Raw genomic sequence first — 20,007 nt, forward strand, 5'->3', positions numbered from 1 at the left:
CTAACCGAGGTAACTGTATTTAAAAAATAAATGTAGCAGATACAAAATTATTCTGTTTCTGTTTTATCTTACAACTTTAATTTACAATTATTAATATAAACATTTTTTTCATTTTTCTTTGGTATTTTCTATTTTCATTTTTTAACAGCCCATTCATATTCATTAGCTATTTAGTGATCATGATATTGACAGAACTCGCATATATTCAAATAAGCTCCAAAAGCTTGTTTAATAGAACAAAATCATTAATATATTTAGATGTACTGTCTTCCTTTTATTAAAACTGAAAAGAGAAGTTTAGGATTAAGATGATCAATGCAGAGACATGAAATTAAGATAACCTCTACCAAGCTCATGTTAAACACTAAGTAAAGCAAAATAATAAAAATAATTATAATTTTTTAGCAATAGTGTATACCAGGCACCATAGTAAGTCTTTTATTTACACGATTTCATTGAGTTCTCAGGATTATGGTTCAAGATATTCTTATTCTGCTTCATAGATAGGGAAACTGATAGAAGTTTAAATAATTTGCCTCTGGACACCCAGTCAGTATGTGGGAAAGTCAGCATCTGACTTGTCTTTAATAACTCAATTATACTGCAATTAAAATATGCGTCTATAATAAATAATTGGGACACAAAAGAACATGTACAAATGTATTTCTATAGGCATTTAAAAATATTCTAAATGAACAGGGGCGCCTGGGTGGCTCAGTCAGTTGAGTGTCCAAATTCAGCTCGGGTCATGATCTCGCGGTCCATGAGTTCAAGCCCCGCGTCGGGCTCTGGGCTGATGGCTCAGAGCCTGGAGCCTGCTTTGGATTCTGTGTCTCCCTCTCTCTGCTCCTCCCCCACTCATTCTCTCTCTCTCTCTCTCTCTCTCTCTCTCTCTCTCTCTGTCAAAAAAAATAAACTTAAAAAAAATAATGGCATGACCTAAAAGTTATAAATAAAAAAAAATATTCTATATGAACAAAAAAATTACTTCATTCTCAAGCATCTTAAAAAATTAACATTTTTTGTGAGACTATGATTTCATTACTATGACATTCAGTAAATAAGAAACAAAAGGTATCATTAGCATACATTTTTTGTCCTCTATCTTCATGACAAGTCATTATATGCATAAACACAATTACGTCTATAAAGAATACTATGTGGTGCCTGGGTGGCTCAGTCAGTTAAGCGTCCGACTCTTGATTTCAGCTTAGGTCATGATCTCACCGTTCATGGGTTCGAGCCCCGCATCAGGCTCCACACTGACACTGCCAGGTCTGCTTTGGAGTCTCTCTTTCCCTCTCTCTTTGCCCCTACCCTGCTCACGTGTGTGCTAAGTACATAAATAAACTTGAAAAAAAGAGAATAATCTCATTAATCTCTATTCTTTTACCTTTAGAAGCTTTTGGCACTAATTTAATATTTACCAAGAAAAATAGACGTAACTTTCTATATTATTATTTGATTAATTCCACAAATATTCCAAATATTGATAATGTGCATATATTAAAGTGGGCCCTCAGGACTAACAGAAGGGATATAATGATAAGTAAGACCTGATCTTGCCTTTTAGAAGGCTACCCTTTAGTTGGAGAGAACATACAATTATAGAAGACAAAAGGCAATGATTACGAAGCAGAAACACATACCGTATTTTGGGGACCACCAAAGCAGTTGAAAATAATTCTTACTGGAGTACCCAGGGAAGGCTATAAGTGAATAAAGTGGTAACGAGCACTGCAGACCGGAAAACCAGTATGAGCGAGGATAGAGAGGTGTGGTTGTTCACACAGGGTGCTTGCCAGGAGACTGCTGGGGAAATGTACCAGAAAACTAGAACCTGGTCAGAAACAAGAACCCACAATCTCCTTGTCAGCTTGCCCTTCCACTACTTGCCCTTCCTGTGTTACACTCCACCTGAAGTAAACCCCTCCATTCTCTAAACACACCTCCTATCTGCCTGCCCTCTCTGGACAATTCAGATTTACCAGCTTGCTCTTCTCTGCCAGAAATGTCCTCCTATATCTAAATATCAAAACAAAACAAAATTTTACTCTTAAAGTCTCTCCTGACCTATTTACCTAGACACAATCTTCCTTTTTTTGGAAAAAAAAAAAGTTTATTTTTGAGAGTGGGGAAGGGGCACAGAGAAAGGGAGATAGAGAATCCCAATAATCTTTTATTTCTATGTTCTGTGTGTTATCTTATTTTGTTACCAATATTGTATAAATAATCTCTTCTTGATGAGACTGTAAATTTTCTTGGAGGAAGGTCCTGTCTAATAACACCTTCAGATTACTCCTTCACTCAACAAAGATGAGAAAAGTATGGCCCCATCAAAAGAAGTTCCATGTCTGCCCCCAGCACAGAGGAGTGGTAAGGCCTTACAGCCATACCGCCTGGGTTTGAATCCCAGCTTCTCCACTTAATTGCCAATATAACTTAGTATCTTCGACCTTCCGTCTCCTTACCTGTGAAATAAGGATGATGAGAACATCAATCTCTGTTGTGAGCCAATGAGATTCATCCCATTTCTCCACAGTTACTTGATACACAGTGAGTGTTCAACCAAACCAAATACTTGTTCAATGGAACAGCATTACTACTTACCACCCAAGAAATGAATACTTTCAACATCAACTAATCAAAGAAATCAGAAATGAGTTCTTACAGTGAAACTACCTAAATTTCTAAACTTATAAAATAAGGAATTAAAAAAAATCCAACTGTTAAGTAGCTATATGGAAATGCTTGTGCATGATGGGACAAGCTTCCAGAATTTCAAGTCTACAATTTTTCAAAATCCATTATACTACCTAGGTAAACTGGTACTTAGTCTTTTGGCTTTCCCTTTTGGCATTAAAATGTGTGTGACCAACAGTAGTCACCATTTATTTGTACAGCTGACCCTTGAACAACACAGGTTTGTACCACACAGGTCTATTTATATGCCAATATTTTTTGATAAATACAGTACAGCACGGTAAATGTGTATGTTCTCTTCCTTATGATTTTGTTAACATTTTCTTTTCTCCAGCTTACTTTATTGTAAGAATATGGTATATTAAACACATAACCCACAAAATACATGTTGACTGTTTATGTTATCACTAAGGCTTCCAGTCAACAGTAGACTATTACTAGTTAAGTCTTTGGGGAGTCAAAAGTTATATGCAGATTTCTGAATGCACTAGGCGGGGTGACTCCACTGCCCCTAATCCCTGCACTGCTGAAGAGTCAACTACACTTTAACACAGCTCTCCTTCCACACTCATAATTGAAGACAAGTTCATCCTCCATTACAGAGATACTTCTATACAGCAGCACAAGGCAGAAGCCAGTAAACAAAGAACATATGTAAGTTGCCGCTTTTCATTTTGTGGCTGTGTGGAAAGGAGAGCTAATCAGAGTCAGGCTTCCTCTAGGAAAGGGGCTCGCCCTAGCAAGGCAACAGCAGCTACTGGACTCACAGCCCAGCCCTACCACTTACTGGGTCACTTAATCTGTCTGAGCCTCTGTGTCCTCCTCCTCGTATGTAAAATGGAGCTCTTAACAGTACTACCTCATGGGGTGTTAAACGATTCACACTCACGAAGTGTTAGGACAGTACCTGACACACAGTAAGCACTCAATGATAATTCCGGTTTCAAAGCCTGTATCTCCTAGCCCAGTTCCACAAACTATAGTGGGACTGGATGCCACCAGAGGGAGGAAAACAATCTCCCAAGCTGTCTCAGCGGTGACTGCTCAACAGAAGGTGATTTCTCAACTTGTAAGAATCTCAGATCAACAGCCTCAACCATCAGTGGTGCCTGGTGACACGCAAGAGCCACAAGCCCTTTTCTCCTCCTCTGTGACACATTGCCAACTCCTCCAGACTCAAGACTCAAAGTCAGATAGGACCTCCGTCAGGAAGTATTCCAGTTAGATCCAAGAGGTTAAGAGTGAAGTAAAATGTCAGAAATGGGAAAGGGTCAAAGAAGGAGAAGTAACCAGCTTAGAAATATTGGACATAATTAAAGAATCATTCCTGAATTACATGTATATTTCCGTTCTTCTTCCCCTCTGGTTCTGGATAAACCAGAGAAAGGAAACTCATGTTTCTTGAGAGCCTACTACAGGCCAGGCACTGTGCTGGCTGCTTTATACACACTGGCTCAGGCAATCCTCTCAACACCCTCTGACACCTTTTACAATTCCCTTTTTTTGGTGAGGAAATAGGAAGAGGTTAAATAATCTGCCTAAAGTCACTGCCAAGGGACTTCAGCATGCTGACAAATGGAGTCTAAATACAGATGTTTTCCTGCAAAGCAGATGCTCTTTCTTAATCGAGCACACTGTCTACAATACTTTGTCCCCTTCAAGTCAGGACTAAACCAAGATCTAAAGATAAACATGTATAATCAATAGTTAACAGGAACTATTTTACTTCTACATTTCATCAACTATATACCGTATTTTTTTTTTTTTTTTTTAATTTTAAAGAGAGAGAGAAGGAAGAGGAAAGAGGAGGAGGAGGAGACAGGCAGAAGGGGAGAGAATCTTAAGCAGGCTCCATGCTGAGCTCCAATGTGGAGCTTGATCCCACGAACCTGGGATCATGACCTGAGCCATAGTCAGACATCCAACCAACTGGGCCACCCAGGTGCCCCATATACCATATTCTTTGTTACCCAGCAGATGTGAACTACTGATATCCCCATGGTCTCTTGAAATCACCCAAGATCTCTCTCCAAATACCAGAACATATATGAGCAAATGAATGTTCCTTTGTTACACACACTGATACATGTCTAACTCAACATCACATCACAACACAAGGAGAAAATGAATCGGGACATATATACACAGAAAAATAGCTAAATTTCAACTGTGACAAGGAGAGGACAAAGGGATGCTATAGAAAAGTCAGAGAAAAATCAATATTCTTTCTGTCACAATGGCATTCCAGAAATGGCCCCAAGCCAGGAGTCACCTGGGAATGGTTGCTGCAATGGACAACTGTCTCTGACAGAGATATGTTTTCATGCATCTAGAAATAAATCCAAGGCCAACTAGGTGGGCTAATCTCTTCCTCCAAAATACCTTCAGGTTACTACAAGAAGAGACACTTGAGATAAAGCTATGTGGTAAACACCAGAAAGGCCCTGTTATTACAGAATACAATCAGTGAATCGATAGCCAGACTGAGCTAAAACCTCTCGCTTACCAAACTCTTGTTACTTATTTGACAAATGTCTGTTGAACACACAATGGTGTTGAGTATATAAAGACAGACAAGCCATAATCCCTCTTTCTTACAAACTCACAATCTACCTGGGGAAAATGTTTTTAAATAATCAACAACAATGAAGTGTGATAAGTGCTACTATGCAAGCAGTCCGAATAAAGACCCCCAGGGGAGTGCAGAGAAGTAATTACCACGTCCCGGAGCAGTCAAACAGCCTTCACAAGTGTGTGCTGTGTGTGGGTGTGTGTTCGCACCACAACAACGGTGACAACATAAGACATGAGCTGGCCTCAGCAAAGGCATGGAAATAAGGCAATGGTGCACAGCAGAGTCCGAGAATGGAACAGTGTCTGTTGTGGCTGGAAGGTATGGCAAATGGCTGCAAATTCTAATGCTTCTAGGGTTTGAGTGAATGTCAAAAAAAAGAGCAAAGCAAACCTGATGATAAGGAGCAGTCGACACTCTGCCTCCGTGTCTGATGGACAGGAGGAGGCTGCAGCAAACTGGAACAGGCTGAGTCAGTCACGAGAAAGCAGAGGCTATGAGCCCCGGCCAATTGTTGCTGTGCAGAAACTTATGTACCTGCTTTTTCAAGTGAAAACAAATCCAGATTTCTATCTTAACTTTAAAAGTTCATCTTGAATTTAAACGTTTATCCAACAGATGAAAAATAGTTGAAAAAAACATCCTATAGGTGGAAACAAAATCTATCTGCGGGCTGGCCTCAGCCTGGGGGCTGCAAACCTACACCCTCCGATGCTGGATGTAAAGCAGAGGAAAAAGGCAGGGGATGGAGGCTGGGGACAGATTGTGAATGCCCTTGAACACCACACCACGGAGTTTGAACTCCACCTTGGCACCCGTAGGTGTCATAAAAGAAGATGCACAGATCTGTACTTCAGACAAGCATCCCTCAAACCGTGTCTCTAAGAAGTGCTGCTGGGAAGTATGGTTTGAAACAACTGGCTAGTGGCGTCATGAACATGGATTATAGAAGAAGGGACTGAACACAGGGTAGACCAGCTATGAGATAATTACATCTGTCCAGACGAGAAGACAGACACAAAGAACGGAAGACGGCTGTTGAAGAGAGAGTGTGGCTCTGGGTAGAGGCTGTGAGAAAGAGGGAGCAGCACAGGAAAATGACGGATGGGCACCCTCGGACACACACTGCGGGACTGAGCTCTACTTGGTCACAACGCCGGGACTTCTCTCTTCCTTTTTGTTTCTGTCACAGATTTCTCAAAAATCAGAATTACAGTATCGTTCCTCTCCCAGACCAAATATGGCTACTACTGCAGCAGACTTTTAAAAACCGGCACTAAGTAATTAACAGGGAGGCTGTGATGGCTCATTCTGGTGTTAATGTTAAACCGACTGGCTACAGGGTGCCCACGTTAAATGCTCTTAAACATTATTTCTGAGCGTCTGTGAGGGTGTTTAGCATTTAAATCGGTAGGCTCCATCAAGTAGACTGCCCTTTCCAATGTGGGTGAGCATCATACAATCTGTTCAGAGGTATTTAGTGTCCTGTCTTTTTGCTTCCTGTCTGCTTGAGCTGGAACATCACCGAATCTCCTCTGGCCTTTGGACTGGCATTTAAAACCACTGGCTCCCCTGGATCTGAGGTCTTCTGACTCAAACTAAATTTTACCACTGGCTTTCCTGGGTGTCCGGCTTGAAGAAAGCAGACTGCGGGACTTCTCAGCCTCCATAATCCTACCAGCTAATTTGTCATAATTAATCTCTATATATAACATATTCTGGTGGTTTCTTCAGAGAACTCTAACCAGTACAGGTGCTTTGCAAACATTTAAGGAATGCAGCACAAGAATGAGAGCATGAATTCAGTTTGGTTAAAAAGAAAAAATTTATCCCAAGAATAAAGGTCACCTCCAGTTGCAGAATACATTCCCCAGCGATGCCTAGGATCTGGGCTTGATCACTCACACAGATACTGACATTTCTGAAATTCTTTCAGCTTTCTTCACTTGGCGCTTTTTATGTATGTTTTCTACAAAAAGTTTTAAAGGTACAGCATTTTCACGAAATAACTGATTTTTCCTAGTATTTTTTACTTTTTTTTTTTTTTTTTTTTTTTTTAGCAAGACTCACCTCTGTGTAGTAACTGCTTCAGTTGACAAGTTTGGTAGAATTCTCCGGTAGTCAGCATTACCAGGTATCTTTTCCTGTCGTATCAGAAACTCACTTCCATATTTTTATTCTTAACACAATATACAACCTGAGTACTGTGTGATACCACACTACACTATGCTGTCACCACCCACCAAAAAAGTGAAATTCAAAACTGTTTCCATGAGGATCTGGGTGAGGATAATGTCAGGTTGGTTCTGTCCTCATGCACAGTTGCACCAGAATTCGAAGGTTAGACGCTAGCTATTCGTGTGATGAGCTTAACCGTTTGATTCTGCCTGGGTCCTCTTGGACCTTTCCTCACTTCATGAGGAGATGTGGCAAAGCCCGTAGTACAATAGTATCTGAGAGACAAGACACAGGGAGACGGAGAGAAGGACCTGGAAGGCTCCAGGGAGACGGCAGGCTGGGCCAGCACACATGAATCGGCAAAAGCTAATGATCTGAAACAACATTAACAGAAGCCTTTGGCATTTCAAAATTCAGACTGCTTCTTCTCCACCACACGAGCATCATTCTGTCTCCCCTCTCCCCAAGCTAGCTATGTACTGGCTCGATTATACATTTTTGTTTGTCAGAACATACACAATACAGCTGTGTTTGGCAAAAAATAACCGGATGGATTCACATGGTGTTATTCTGTACCTTAATGTTACTGAAAGCTACCACAGGTTTCATAACCATGCTATCCATCTACTTAGGGCGATGGAAGGCAGAATGAAATAGGGCCCAACAACTGATAAATACCCTTACCTTTCAATTTATGCCTAAACTCAGACCATTACACTTATGCCACAAACCTCAACTATGCCATAAACTTAGGCAGAGCCTTAAAAGTAAGAAAAATGTATCAGAGGACTAATTGAATCAACACAAGAAAACTCAAACTATTTCACATTAAATCTTCAAATCAGATTCCTTTTCTATTGGTCTAAACAGGGAATAGGGCTATTGGGACAGTCCTTTAAGGATGAGGCTGAGAGGAATACAAGGAAATCAGTATGTCATACCTTTGGCAACATTCCACAAGGAGGCTGTTTTTCACCCGACTGTAAGCTTCTTGCGTAAAGGGAACATGTATTACTCACCTCTTTATCCCCACAGTACTTAGAACAGCCTCTGGTATGAGTAGGCTCATGGTAATGGCTACCAAGCTGGTAATTAAAATTCTCCAGGAAACAAAGTTCTTATTCAAAATTAGCCTCCAGGCATATTGAGCACTTCTGAAGGTACCGCTGTATTGGAAAGGGGAAGGTACCACTCTATACAGAAAGGGGCAGCTTCATAAAAACAGTCGAGAACACAGTCTTGGATGACTCTTTTTTTTTTTTTAAACCTAAAAAGTAAAGGGGATTTGTGCACATGGAGGCTTAATGTCACATATGGGGGAAAGCTAGGAAAAGAGACCAGGCAGGATGAACAGAGAGTGTCCCATGCAGCAAAGAACTGTGTCAGAGGAGCAAAAGAAGTGAATTCTGGGACCGTTTTCTTTTGCTTCTATCAGCACAAGAACAGGATACAGAGGGCCGAAGCTCAAATGGGATTCAAAGCACAAGAGCGCCTCCATAAATCACTGAGCTGGTTCACAGTATAACTACCACCAACACACCTCCGTTATCTCATTTGGTCTGCCACCAAAATCAGTTCTAGTGCTTACAGAGTTACTAAAGGATTGCCACCCGAGAACCTGAGCTTGTACTAGAGTCTTCCTTAGTACTTTTCAAACTTCTTTAGCCACAGGATGTTTTCTTCAAATAAAATTTTACAAAGAGCCTTGATGTATAAACAGGTAAAATCAGAACTCCTCTGATTTACTGCCCAGGTTGCAGTAGGTGGCCCAGAGTCCTGTAGCACTTTCGACGCAAAATTTGAAAACTACTGGTGGGTCCAAACTCCTCATTTGACAGAGAGGTTAAGCTGCTGCCCAGGCAGTGAAGGAAAGAGCCAGAACCAAAATCTAGGAATGCCAACACCCAAAAAGGGTTCTTCGCCTGGTATTCCATGCTGTTTCTAAAACACAAAGGAAGAGGACAGAGTTCATACTTACCATCTTTGTTTAGCCATTGCTTTCTTGTTCTGTACAAAAGGAGCTTGTTGTGGACATACGGTAGGAGGAACTTGACACACCAGCTTTCCACACCAAGTTTGTTTTCTACCAGGACTATGGGACTCCGGTTATACCTTGCTTCAGGACATGGGATCAGACCAATCTCATCTCTGAATATGTAAAACATAAAGAAGAATTAAAGATAAGACTGCTAGCTTTTCAAATCCTCCAGAGTATTAAAAAGAAAAGCAACATATTTCCCTCTCTTAAAAATAGTATTTAGCTCACTTGCTGGATTAGTAGGCACTAAAAAAAAAAGTTTTTTAATACAGACTATAGTACAGGAAAATTAGTATGCTGACTCCCCATCGACAGAAATGAAAACTGGTCTAATCTTTGGATGGAAATATGAAAACGTCTTTCAAAATTTTAAACTGCACATACTCTTGACCCCCAGTGATTCCACTGCTCAGAAGTTATCCTAGGCCAAAGTATATCAATGGGATGTTTATTGCAACATTGCAACACAATTGCAAACAATCTAAATTGTGTCAACATAAGACAGAAGAATGTGGCTTATCCATGTGGTAGAGATGTACAAAAATGAGGCAGACTGGCATACACTGGTTTGGAAAGGATGCCAAGATCTGTGAAACCAGAAGAGCAAAATGCCCAACAGTGTATGGCACAAAGCCTTTTATATATATATATATATATATATATATATATATATATATATATATGAAGAATCCCAAGAAATTTGGGGACAAAGAATTTTATTTTTATACAGTTTAAATTTCCTAATCATTTGAATGTATCATTTCTATTTTTTAAAAATGTCAACAAATGTACTTGTGGGTTGCCTAATAATGTATGAGCAGAAACAAATTATCAAAAGACGTTATCTTGTCAGTGAGACTGTGGGCCTCTTCTTATGATCTTTTATACGTTATTAATAAAAAAAAAATAAACACACACTGATAAAGGTTGCTGAAACAGAAAATACATTTTAGAATCTGATCATTTGCATTTAAGGTGGCATCTTCTTTCAAACCACTTCAACTTAGTTGAAAATTTACATTTGAGGTGGAGATTTAATAAACAGAATGTACAGCCGCTGACTTACATAGGAAATGAACCAGCAAGCATAAAAATGGTTTTGCAAAACCTGCACATGCCTTTCAACTATAAACAAGTTATGATAACTGGCTACATTAAAAAAATAGAAAACTGGTTTTCAGAGCTTATGTATGACATTATCTATTATGTCCCTGGGATTCCCCGACCAAGAACAGAGTAGTATGACAGATGCAAGAGGGGGAAACATGTTCAATTACAGGTTATAAGAAAAGCCCTCTTTTTTTGTTAAACTGGCGGGAGGCTATGGAACTAAAATAAAATCCTTCCTGGAAACTCTAAACCGGAGAGCAGAGCACAGAAGTACGCTACTTTCAGTAGAAAGTAGCTTCCTTAAGGACAGAGGGATACATCAATAAACAAGGGTACTCTACGGGTTAAGTTACTAACCATTCTTTCAAGGTGATTTAACTTAAGGTAGATTTTGAGACCTAAGGCTTTTTTTGTCCTGACCACTGGTCCGGTTGATTCAGAAGTGTGCTGATATACGACGTCGGAACTATTTAAACATTTTCTGATACTGGGTACTGTGTTAGGTTCTGAAAATGCAAAAATGAATAAAACAAGGTGGACCCAGACTTCATAGTGCTGACAGTTTTGATGGAAGTGGTATCAATATCTATAATAAAATGTTACCACTGTGCCATTCCAGTGGTATAAAGAAAGTGCTGTGAGAAGAACTAAAGCAATGCCGAGAGCACACCTGAGCTCCTCATCCAGTATTCAAAAATGTTTTTGCATTTGTGTTTGGTTAATGTAAAATCTACCGCTATTAGGATAACTAGCCACATCCAGAGCTATCCCTAATACGTGGCTGAATCTCCGGCATTTTCTGGTTTTCAGGTTTTACTATATAAAGTAGAACATTTAAAAATTAAACTGGAATTACAGTAAAACAAAATAAACTCACCATCATTATTTTAAGGAAGTCTGATCTCTGAGATCTAATAACCACTTATAACACTTCAAAGAACTGCAGAAGTCAACAGTACAAATGCCAGAGTAACAGGAATAAAAGAATCCTATATTCTGGGTACATCTGGGGGGGGGGGGGGGTAAATTCGCCATGTAAAAACCTGCCTTGCTCATTATTTATACCAAAAGTAAAATGCCCAATTAATAATCCGGTACCTAAATGAAAGGACAGAGCCATTTGATAATCCAGTACCTAAATGAAAGGACAGAGCCATTTGCACAAATAAAAAAACACACTTCTTTAGTTGGGTACCATTCTCCCAGGAAATAATTTTTAAAAACAAGAATGCCCTGATACTGCAGATGCACAGTAACTGCCGCCGAAAGGCCGGTTATTGTGAACTTGAGGAATAACATTCAAATCAATCGTTTTCAAAGAATATCACTTCTTGACTCTCCAAAAGAACATTATATCTGATTTCCTTCTTTTTAAAAAAATTTTTTTGACATCGATTTATTTTTGAGAGACAGAGAGAGGCAGAACATGAGCAGGGGAGGGGCCGAGAGATGGAGAGACCCAGAATCCGAAGCAGGCTCCAGGCTCTGAGCTGTCAGCACAGAGCCCGAAGACACGGGGCTCGAACTCACAAACCCCGAGATCATGACCCGAGCCAAAGTCAGACACTCAACCGACTGAGCCACTCAGGTGTCCCTGATTTCCTTCCAATGCAGAGGGCCTAAGTCCTAGTTTTCATTTGGCCTCTACGGACCTCACTTTTCCTCATTTGTAAAATGGTGGAATTGCATTACATCTCTAAGGGAAATGGACTGCTAGGTCTCATTCAGCTTTCAAATTCTGACTGAGAAACCTGACAGTTATTCTCATGTAAGGAGAATGAAAATGGCTACATCGGGGGAGCGAACATTAAAAGAGAGGTAGCAAAAGCACTCAATCTTCCAAGGTCCAGGGTTCTCGCTACCCTCTGGTCCACCTCTAACAGTCCAATGTGAATGTGGCAAGTCACTGGTCATCAGTTCCCTCATCTGCAATACAGGAATAACAACGCCTGCTAGGAAAAGCAAACACAAGGTAAAGTATGTGGTAAGCTATAAAGTGACAGGCAAAGATGAAGTGTATTACCTTTAATTCAGTAGAGCCTGAGGCCAAAGAGAAAAGTTACTCGATTAACAGATGGGAAGCTGAAGCAAAAAAGTTAAGCCTTTGTCATTATTCGACCCTAAAATACAGTGCTTTGCTGCTTTCTAAAAATATAACATGTACTTTAGAAAGATAGGTAGGTCAGTAAGCTTCCAAGTAACAGTGTGTTTGACTTCAGACTTCTTCTATGCTGAGTCCCTGAGGTCATAGTCCACTTTTTTTTCTCAGACAATTTGGAATAGGATTCCAGAATCATTTTAAAATTGGAAGGGAACTCATTCCCCCAGTGTCTCATTTTATCAGACAAGGAAACTGAGGTCCACTGAGGTTAAGATGATCACCCAAGGTCACATGGCTAATGCTAAGTTAAAAATCTGGATCTCTTAATAGTTAGCCCAGAACCCATGATGTTAATGATAAAAACATCAGTGAAAGCAAGCAGAATTTAGATTAATTCCTTCCAGATTTCTGGGAAGATTTCTGGCTATTTAAATTCTAATTTCGTACTCAAGAAAAGTTAGAAAACTCGGGGGCAAAAAATAAACTAGAAGTCTTTTGTCATCCCTCTACACTACTGTTTGGGAATGCATTTTTTTTCTAAATGTTTCACAGAAGTGGGATTATAGTGGGCATACTCTCCTATAATCCTCTTTAAAAACAACAGTTCACATTAAACATATTCCTACAGAATTGATTTTTATATATTAATATAAATGGTTGCAATGAATGTGCTATAAATATTAAATACAACTCCAGTTACTTCTTTGTGAAATAATGTTATAAGAGAAACCTCTGACTCTTTCACCACCACCAAATTCCAGTCTTTTTCAGGTTTCTGGCAATTTAGATTCCTGGTGTTTAACAAGCACACTCAACACCTGTGTAACCAACGTCATAGGATTTTTAAAGACATGAAGGTTTGGAATGGTGAAAAAGTTCTAATACTAAAGAGATACCACGAAGCTCACTTTTTAGGTTACCTTCGAAGGCTGCTCCAAAAAAAGAGCAAAATGGAATGTACCAACATATTTACTTGAAAAGATCATCCACAGCATGGTACAGCTTTCTAAGTGCTTCACTTCACAATGGGGATCCACTGGCTTCCAGATGAAGTTCAAGGTTCATATAACACGGACACTGACTTTGTTCCTGATGTTTGGACAGCTTCTCTTGTCTGCACTTTTTAGAAACACCCTCAATTAGAGTAGGCCCACATATTATTTTCAAAAGTAGTATCACCCAGTTTCCCTTTTAGGTGGGAAGAACGGTCCCCAAATACTAAACTGATCCTGTAACATGGAGCGACCACACAGAAAACAAGCCCAAGGATTCTGGAAACGGTACAAATCTTCTTAATCTAATAGTCATTTTGTTATTTCTTTACCCTGGAAATCCTTCCTAAATGACTAAATAGGAGAATTAGTGAAATATCTAACCCTTTCATATAGACAATTAAAACTACCAGTGATTAAATCAAGATGTTTCAGAAACTTCATAGGCTTTCTCAATTCTAAAGAGTACTAATTTCACATATCACTTACTGGACTTATTTTTAAAACAGCTACATAAATTGTTATTGTTTATTGAGTGTTCATTATGTGTACTGCTCTGTGTTTGGTTTTACATAAACTATTTCATTTGTTTCATACAATAATCTCATAGAGCGGAAATTTTAACCCTTCTTTATAAACAGTCTTGTCTAAGTCTACCCAGGTACTGACAAGCCAAGATTCAAATTCAAACTTTTACAACTATACTATTATTTAAAGAAACACATAAAAAATCAAGTGTAAAAAGACAATTAGGATTGTGGTTTCCTACTCTTCAACTCAACTTACAGATTTGCCTTTCCTTACTACTCCATTACTCAAAAATTTCCACTGGGGCCTCTCCACTGCCGATGCAGTGTATTTTCCCTGACCCAGCTCTTATCTATCCCTCATGTCTCAATTTAATTGCTATTTCCTCAAAAGAACTATCTTGAGCTTCAAATATAAATTAGTTCCCTCTGTTATTATTCTTTCAAATATACTTCTTTCAGGCTCTTCCCATAATCTGTGTGGTTTGTTCCACTGGGCTAAGGACCATGTGTGATATGTTCACCAACCTTCACCCCACTCCTAGACCTGCACACCCAGGGGCTAGAATTCTATCTGTGAAATACAGGTGCTCTTTTGCTGAATGCATACATGGAATGCAAGAAATTAAGTCAAGGACTTCCATAATTTGACTCTACTGTATCTTTTCTATCACATCTTGCTGGTTCAGGTTAATTTCCAGTTCCATGTGGAGGTGGCTCCCTCTCTGAAACTATAAATCCTGCCAGCCTTCAAAGTTCAGCTCAAAGCCCACCTCCCCTAAGGCCCTTGGCCTAGACATACGAAGCCTTCCTTCTATGTCTAATACACTCACACAGCACTTGCTCCCCATGCTGCTAGCCCAGCCTCTACCACTAACTGCTCTGCCGTAAATCCTAATTTACTATTCACGCAGGTGGGTCTTTGTCTCTATCTAGAGCTACATTGTGCAATACAGTGGCCACTGGGCACATACGACCCATGGGTAAGTCAAACGACATTAAATACCATTTAAAATTCAGTTCCTCATGCACATTAGCCACATTTGAAACATTTTATAGTTACACATGGCTAGTGACTACCACACTGGACAGCACAGAAACAGGGCAATTCCACCATCATAGATATTTCTGTGCCTTGAGTATGAGAACTATATTTTATACTTCTTCCTATCTATACCATGAGGATACTACCTACAACATCTCATAAACAGTGAGAGTTCAATACATATTTTAAAGATTAATAAAAAAAAAATAACTCAGTAGATAAGAAACCTTTGACATGACCCTAATTACGCCATAAACATCTGTCTTCCACGTTAGCAAAGGTCTATACATTAAACTATTGTTAGTCCCTGGGTCAAGCCTTCAGCTGTTTTCCAGTGGTATTCTCTAAGAGTCAACCATACAAATAACATTTCTATGGTATTTTTCAGTTTATGAAGTACCTCACATTCATCATTCAGTTGGCCAGTACAGTTTTCTGAGGAATACGGAAATTCAGGTTAAATCTAGTATCTACCAAGTGGCAGATAAGGGCCAGACACAGCGTGAGGTGATTTTCCTGTGTTCTCATCAACCTCACCAAATCAAGAGGAAACTGAGGTTAACAGGGGGTAACCTATCCACATCCAACTGTAACAAAATCTACATCTTAACCAATGCATGTTCGACTCCTCCTGGGAAGCATTCTTACAGAAACAAAGTCAGTATGTTTAATGGAGTGGATGTTGTCGAATAAAATTACAAACTATCTTGTGTTTGAAGAAAAAAGAAAACAGAAAGTAAAGAGAAAAACTTTTCTTGGTAATACGGAAAAATATAGTTAGGTACTAACTTTCAAGATAAACAATGCCTTTTTTCCCCCCCTTTAACCAGAAATACAGCCTGTTTATCCTGGAAGTGAGAGGGATAGATTACGGGAAGAAGTACAGGCAATTTTGAAAAATCCAAATCAAACATTCTGAAAGAATCTGCGCAGTAATACTACTGAAAATATCATTAGTGGAGGAAACATATACTAAAAAATAGCTGAGGATTAATATTAAGCAATGAGTTATTTCAATTCTTCAGGCCTATACTATGTATCATCATTTCAAATTATTCAAATGCTCAACTTATTTCAAACTATTAAATCTTGAATGATCTAAGTGTTTATTGATAATATTAAATCTGGCACTGATAGAAAGCATATTAATGAGATTTCACCATTAAAAATAAGATTGGGGGGCATAAAAGTCCTTAATGAGTTTCAGTAAATAGGATCCAGAAGAACGAGATGTGCTCCAAACTGCACTGTCTCAACCCACCAAGCCAGTGAACGCTCAATCTCAGTTTCTTCAAATATAAAACACCGATGTGCTTTTTAAATCTACCGCACAGAAGAGAAACTACTGTACTTGTTAGACTTCTTTCTAATCTCTGCTACAATTTCTTCAAGAAAAACAACATCATTGATGAGAAAAGAGGCCCTTCACTTATCCAACTTTTTTTTTTTTTTTTTTTTTTGAGGTTGTCTCTTATTTACACCCAAGCTCTCATTCACGAAAAGGGACTGAAAGACTGATATACAAGGCATCAAAGCATTCTTCAGAAGACCCAGGACCCACTATGGTGACTGCCAGGAGATCATTCCCAACACTCCCTCAAAAAAAGGCAGCAGTCACAAGGGGAAAGGAAGTGGACGCTGTCAGAGGCAGCAGGTGCGTTCTGAGGCCAGCAGCCTTTTGTTTTTAATGAGGCGCTGTTACGGTCTCCAATTGTGTGCCACAAGGGAGCAAGACATCTGAGGGCTTCTTAATTTCTAAAAGCATCATTTAGATGTAGGTCTGCTACCTTCTTTAGGCAGAAAAGCTTAAGGGTGTCGGGCTTAAAAGGCTTAAAAAGAGTAAGTATTCATGTGTCCCAGTTTAAAAAATAAATTATTAGGGGAGCCTGGGTGGCTCAGTGGGTTAAGCATCCAACTCTTGGTTTCAGCTCAGGTCACGATCTCATGGTTCATAGGTTCAAGTCCCGGACTAGCCTCTGCGCTGACAGTGTGGAGCCTGCTGTGGATTCTCTCTCTCTCACCCTTTCTCTCTGCCCCTCCCCAACTCATGCGTATGTGTGCTCTCTCTCTCTCTCTCAAAATAAATAAACTTAAAAGAAATAAAATAAACAAAATATTAAAAGAAAAACCCCACAATTAGAAAAAGTGAAAATACAGTAATATAAAACTGGGTTCCATGACTCTTTCTTTTGGTAGGGGAGGGGGCAACGAGAGAAGGGTGGTAATTAAACACTCTTGCTTCTCCCGACTCTTCTGTATACTGTAGACATTTCTTTTATTAGCTTCCTTTTTCGCTCGTTACATGAAAGCAGAAGTGTCAGAAAGAATACAGTGTCTTCTAGTATCTTCCCAGAGTACTCCAAGTACCATGAAAAGGAAGGAGGGACGAACGATACATGTGTCAGCCCTGTGGTGTCCTACTTAAAGAGGGCAGCAGTGTCAGGATAAGAACAGAGTGACTATGTTCCCTGTAACTATGAATCAGCTAACGCTACAAAGTGTCAAGTTTTCATCCGCTTTACACCAGACCCATCCGACACCTACCGAAGCTACACTCCTGAAAATGCCCTGATCACCTTCAAAGCAGGATGTTTCATCCGAGTCCTTCCACAACCTTGGGACAAGTGAGGCGAAAGTCAAAAGCAGCCTCAAACTACCTTTGGCTACGAAGCTGAGGGTTTTCTGGTCCACTGAAAATAAGACGATCCGTGACACTGCCCCCCCCCCCCTTACCATGGGTCCGGGACGAACCTCAAAGAGTTGTATTTACAAAGCATCTACAGAGCCACATTGTGTGTGCCCGTGTACCTTCCGCGGATGCAGGATGTGGACACACGGGTGAAGTCCTTCGAGTTGCAAGAACTCCTAGGGAAGGGGTGGGAAGGAGGGCAAAAAAAGTCGCTCCGTTTTGATTTTCCGAGGTCACTTCTAGGGACTCGCCCGCGACCGCGTTCCGGTAGCGGCAAGCGGGCCCTGCGGCGGCCGCCAACACTCCGGCCCCGACCTCGCTCGGTCCCCTCCGGCGAGGGGCGCGCGGGCCGGGACCTGCCCCTTAGATATCAGCTCGCGGCTCGGCTCCGCCCCTGCCCGCCCCCGAAGACCCCCGGGGGCGACCGAGGCGGCGGCGCCGCCGGCGCCCGACTCACATGTGCGGATTCCTCCTGAAGGCGTTGGTGATGTCCTTCACTACCCGCTGCACCAGCACCGCCACCTCCTCGCTCGTCTCGGCCATGTTGGTGGCGGCCGCGGCGGCTCGGGCGCGCCTCCGGGAGAGCGCCGGACGGCCGGCGGGAGTTCCGCGGGGAGCGCGCGCGTGTGCGCCGGTTTGGCCGCGCTCCCGCCCCCGCCGCAGTCGCGGCCGCCGCCGCAGCCGCCGCCGCCGCCGCCGCCGCCGAGCACTTCCGGGTCACGCCGCCGGAGGCCGGGGCGTGGCGCCAGCCGCCCACTGGGGCTGAGGCCGCCTGGTTGGTCCCCGACTTTTGCTGGTACCCGAGTTTCCAAGTGTCCCGGAAGATGCTGCAGAGTTACTTGAGGTCAATGTTTTACACGTTTTATGTTAATTTGTAGTCCACTCAGGGCCGAGGAGGGAGGAGTCTTGCTAAAGTCAACCTTCCGGAGCCAGAGTCGGTCTGAACCCCACCCCCGACGCCGCCGGGGCCACCCACTGTCAACTGCTCTGGGAACCAGCCCCCGGGAGCTTCTGGAGGAAAGTTTAACTGAGAGCGCAGGTCCTCTGGAGCTGTTTGTGCCCGAGTGTTTGAGAGCCTCTTCGCTTTATTTTCCCAACTGGAGGGACGAGGCGGTCCGCAGACGCTGGTGGCGGAGTGAGCCCCAATTGGACCGTGTTGGTGACCTTGTTTTGTACCCGCGTGCCAATTTCGCCCTCCGAGCAGCCATTTTCAAAAACCGAATTAAGAAAAATTTAATTAATCCATTAAAAGAGGAAAAGGGAAAGTTAATTGCCACCTGGATATAGGGTGTGGACATACAGAAATATGTTTTAGATTTTCTACTTTGAGTGTACTTCATTTTGTACATCATTTGGCGTGCTTTGAACGTTGCGTGTCAGTTTTGGAGTTACAAAGCCAAGATCCTGACGAAGTTTGCGCTTCATAGCCATTAACCCTGCTACAAAAAAAATTTTTAAGAAAACCTAGCTTTCTACTTCATTTAGATTTTGAAATGCCATAATTTTCACAGATCAGATTTCCCTTCACCCTTCTGTGGTAGAAAAATCTGGGTGCCTTTGGTTCACTTATTTTTACTTAATCCTTGCTTGAGATCCGTATCTTTAAAAAAAAAAAAAAAACTTTTAAAAATCAAGCTCATAGTCTGTTTACTGTGAAACAATGTGGCACATTTGAAGTAGGATTGATGATTGTGAAAGTAGAGACCATACATTTGTTGCCAAATTAGTGAGTGAGAAATATAAACGAACTATATCCAGCGGATGCTATTCCCTGTGGGTATGTTTGTAAAGGTTAGTTAGACCTGCTGTCTGGACACCGGCCTTCTGGTTTTAAAAGAAATGAATTAGAAGGTTCATAAAATTGTATAAAAGCCAGGTGGGACATTTGAGGAAAAGGAAACAATCCTTAACCTCTTGACAGGTTCCCAAATGAGGCAATGACGGGAGTGAATGTGTGTTTAGATTCCAAGGCCAAGGATTACTTCAGATATCCTAGTTACTCTTTAAGAATGTGATACCAATCCTCAAATGGTTCGTGTTACAACTGGCAAG

General features: G+C 41.0%; 1 protein-coding gene and 1 long non-coding RNA gene across 4 annotated transcripts in view; one reads left to right on the plus strand and one right to left on the minus strand.

Moving 5' to 3' along the window:
• PTAR1 (protein prenyltransferase alpha subunit repeat containing 1) overlaps positions 1-18,633 on the minus strand; it is a 50,586-nt gene extending 31,953 nt beyond the window's left edge. The window contains exons 1-2 of one of the 3 annotated variants that reach the window (XM_060610105.3): positions 18,413-18,633; positions 9,432-9,601 (exon numbers count right to left, since the gene is read on the minus strand). In XM_060610105.3, coding sequence (XP_060466088.1) covers positions 9,432-9,601; positions 18,413-18,498 — 256 coding nt within the window. In that variant the 5' untranslated portion in view covers positions 18,499-18,633. Of the gene's footprint in view, positions 1-9,431; positions 9,602-18,017; positions 18,293-18,412 lie in introns of those variants that run through there. The other 2 variants (XM_060610106.3, XM_078436032.2) reach the window with 2 other exon arrangements.
• A 36-nt stretch (positions 18,634-18,669) lies between these two features.
• The window catches only part of LOC132663644 (uncharacterized), a 42,277-nt gene continuing 40,939 nt past the window's right edge, over positions 18,670-20,007 (plus strand). The window contains exon 1 of the long non-coding RNA XR_009603182.2: positions 18,670-18,799. This is a non-coding gene — a long non-coding RNA (uncharacterized LOC132663644). The remainder of the gene's footprint in view (positions 18,800-20,007) is intronic.

The sequence above is a fragment of the Panthera onca genome, chromosome D4, assembly GCF_046562875.1.
Source record: "Panthera onca isolate mPanOnc1 chromosome D4, mPanOnc1 haplotype 2, whole genome shotgun sequence".
NCBI classification, from domain to species: Eukaryota; Metazoa; Chordata; class Mammalia; order Carnivora; family Felidae; genus Panthera; species Panthera onca.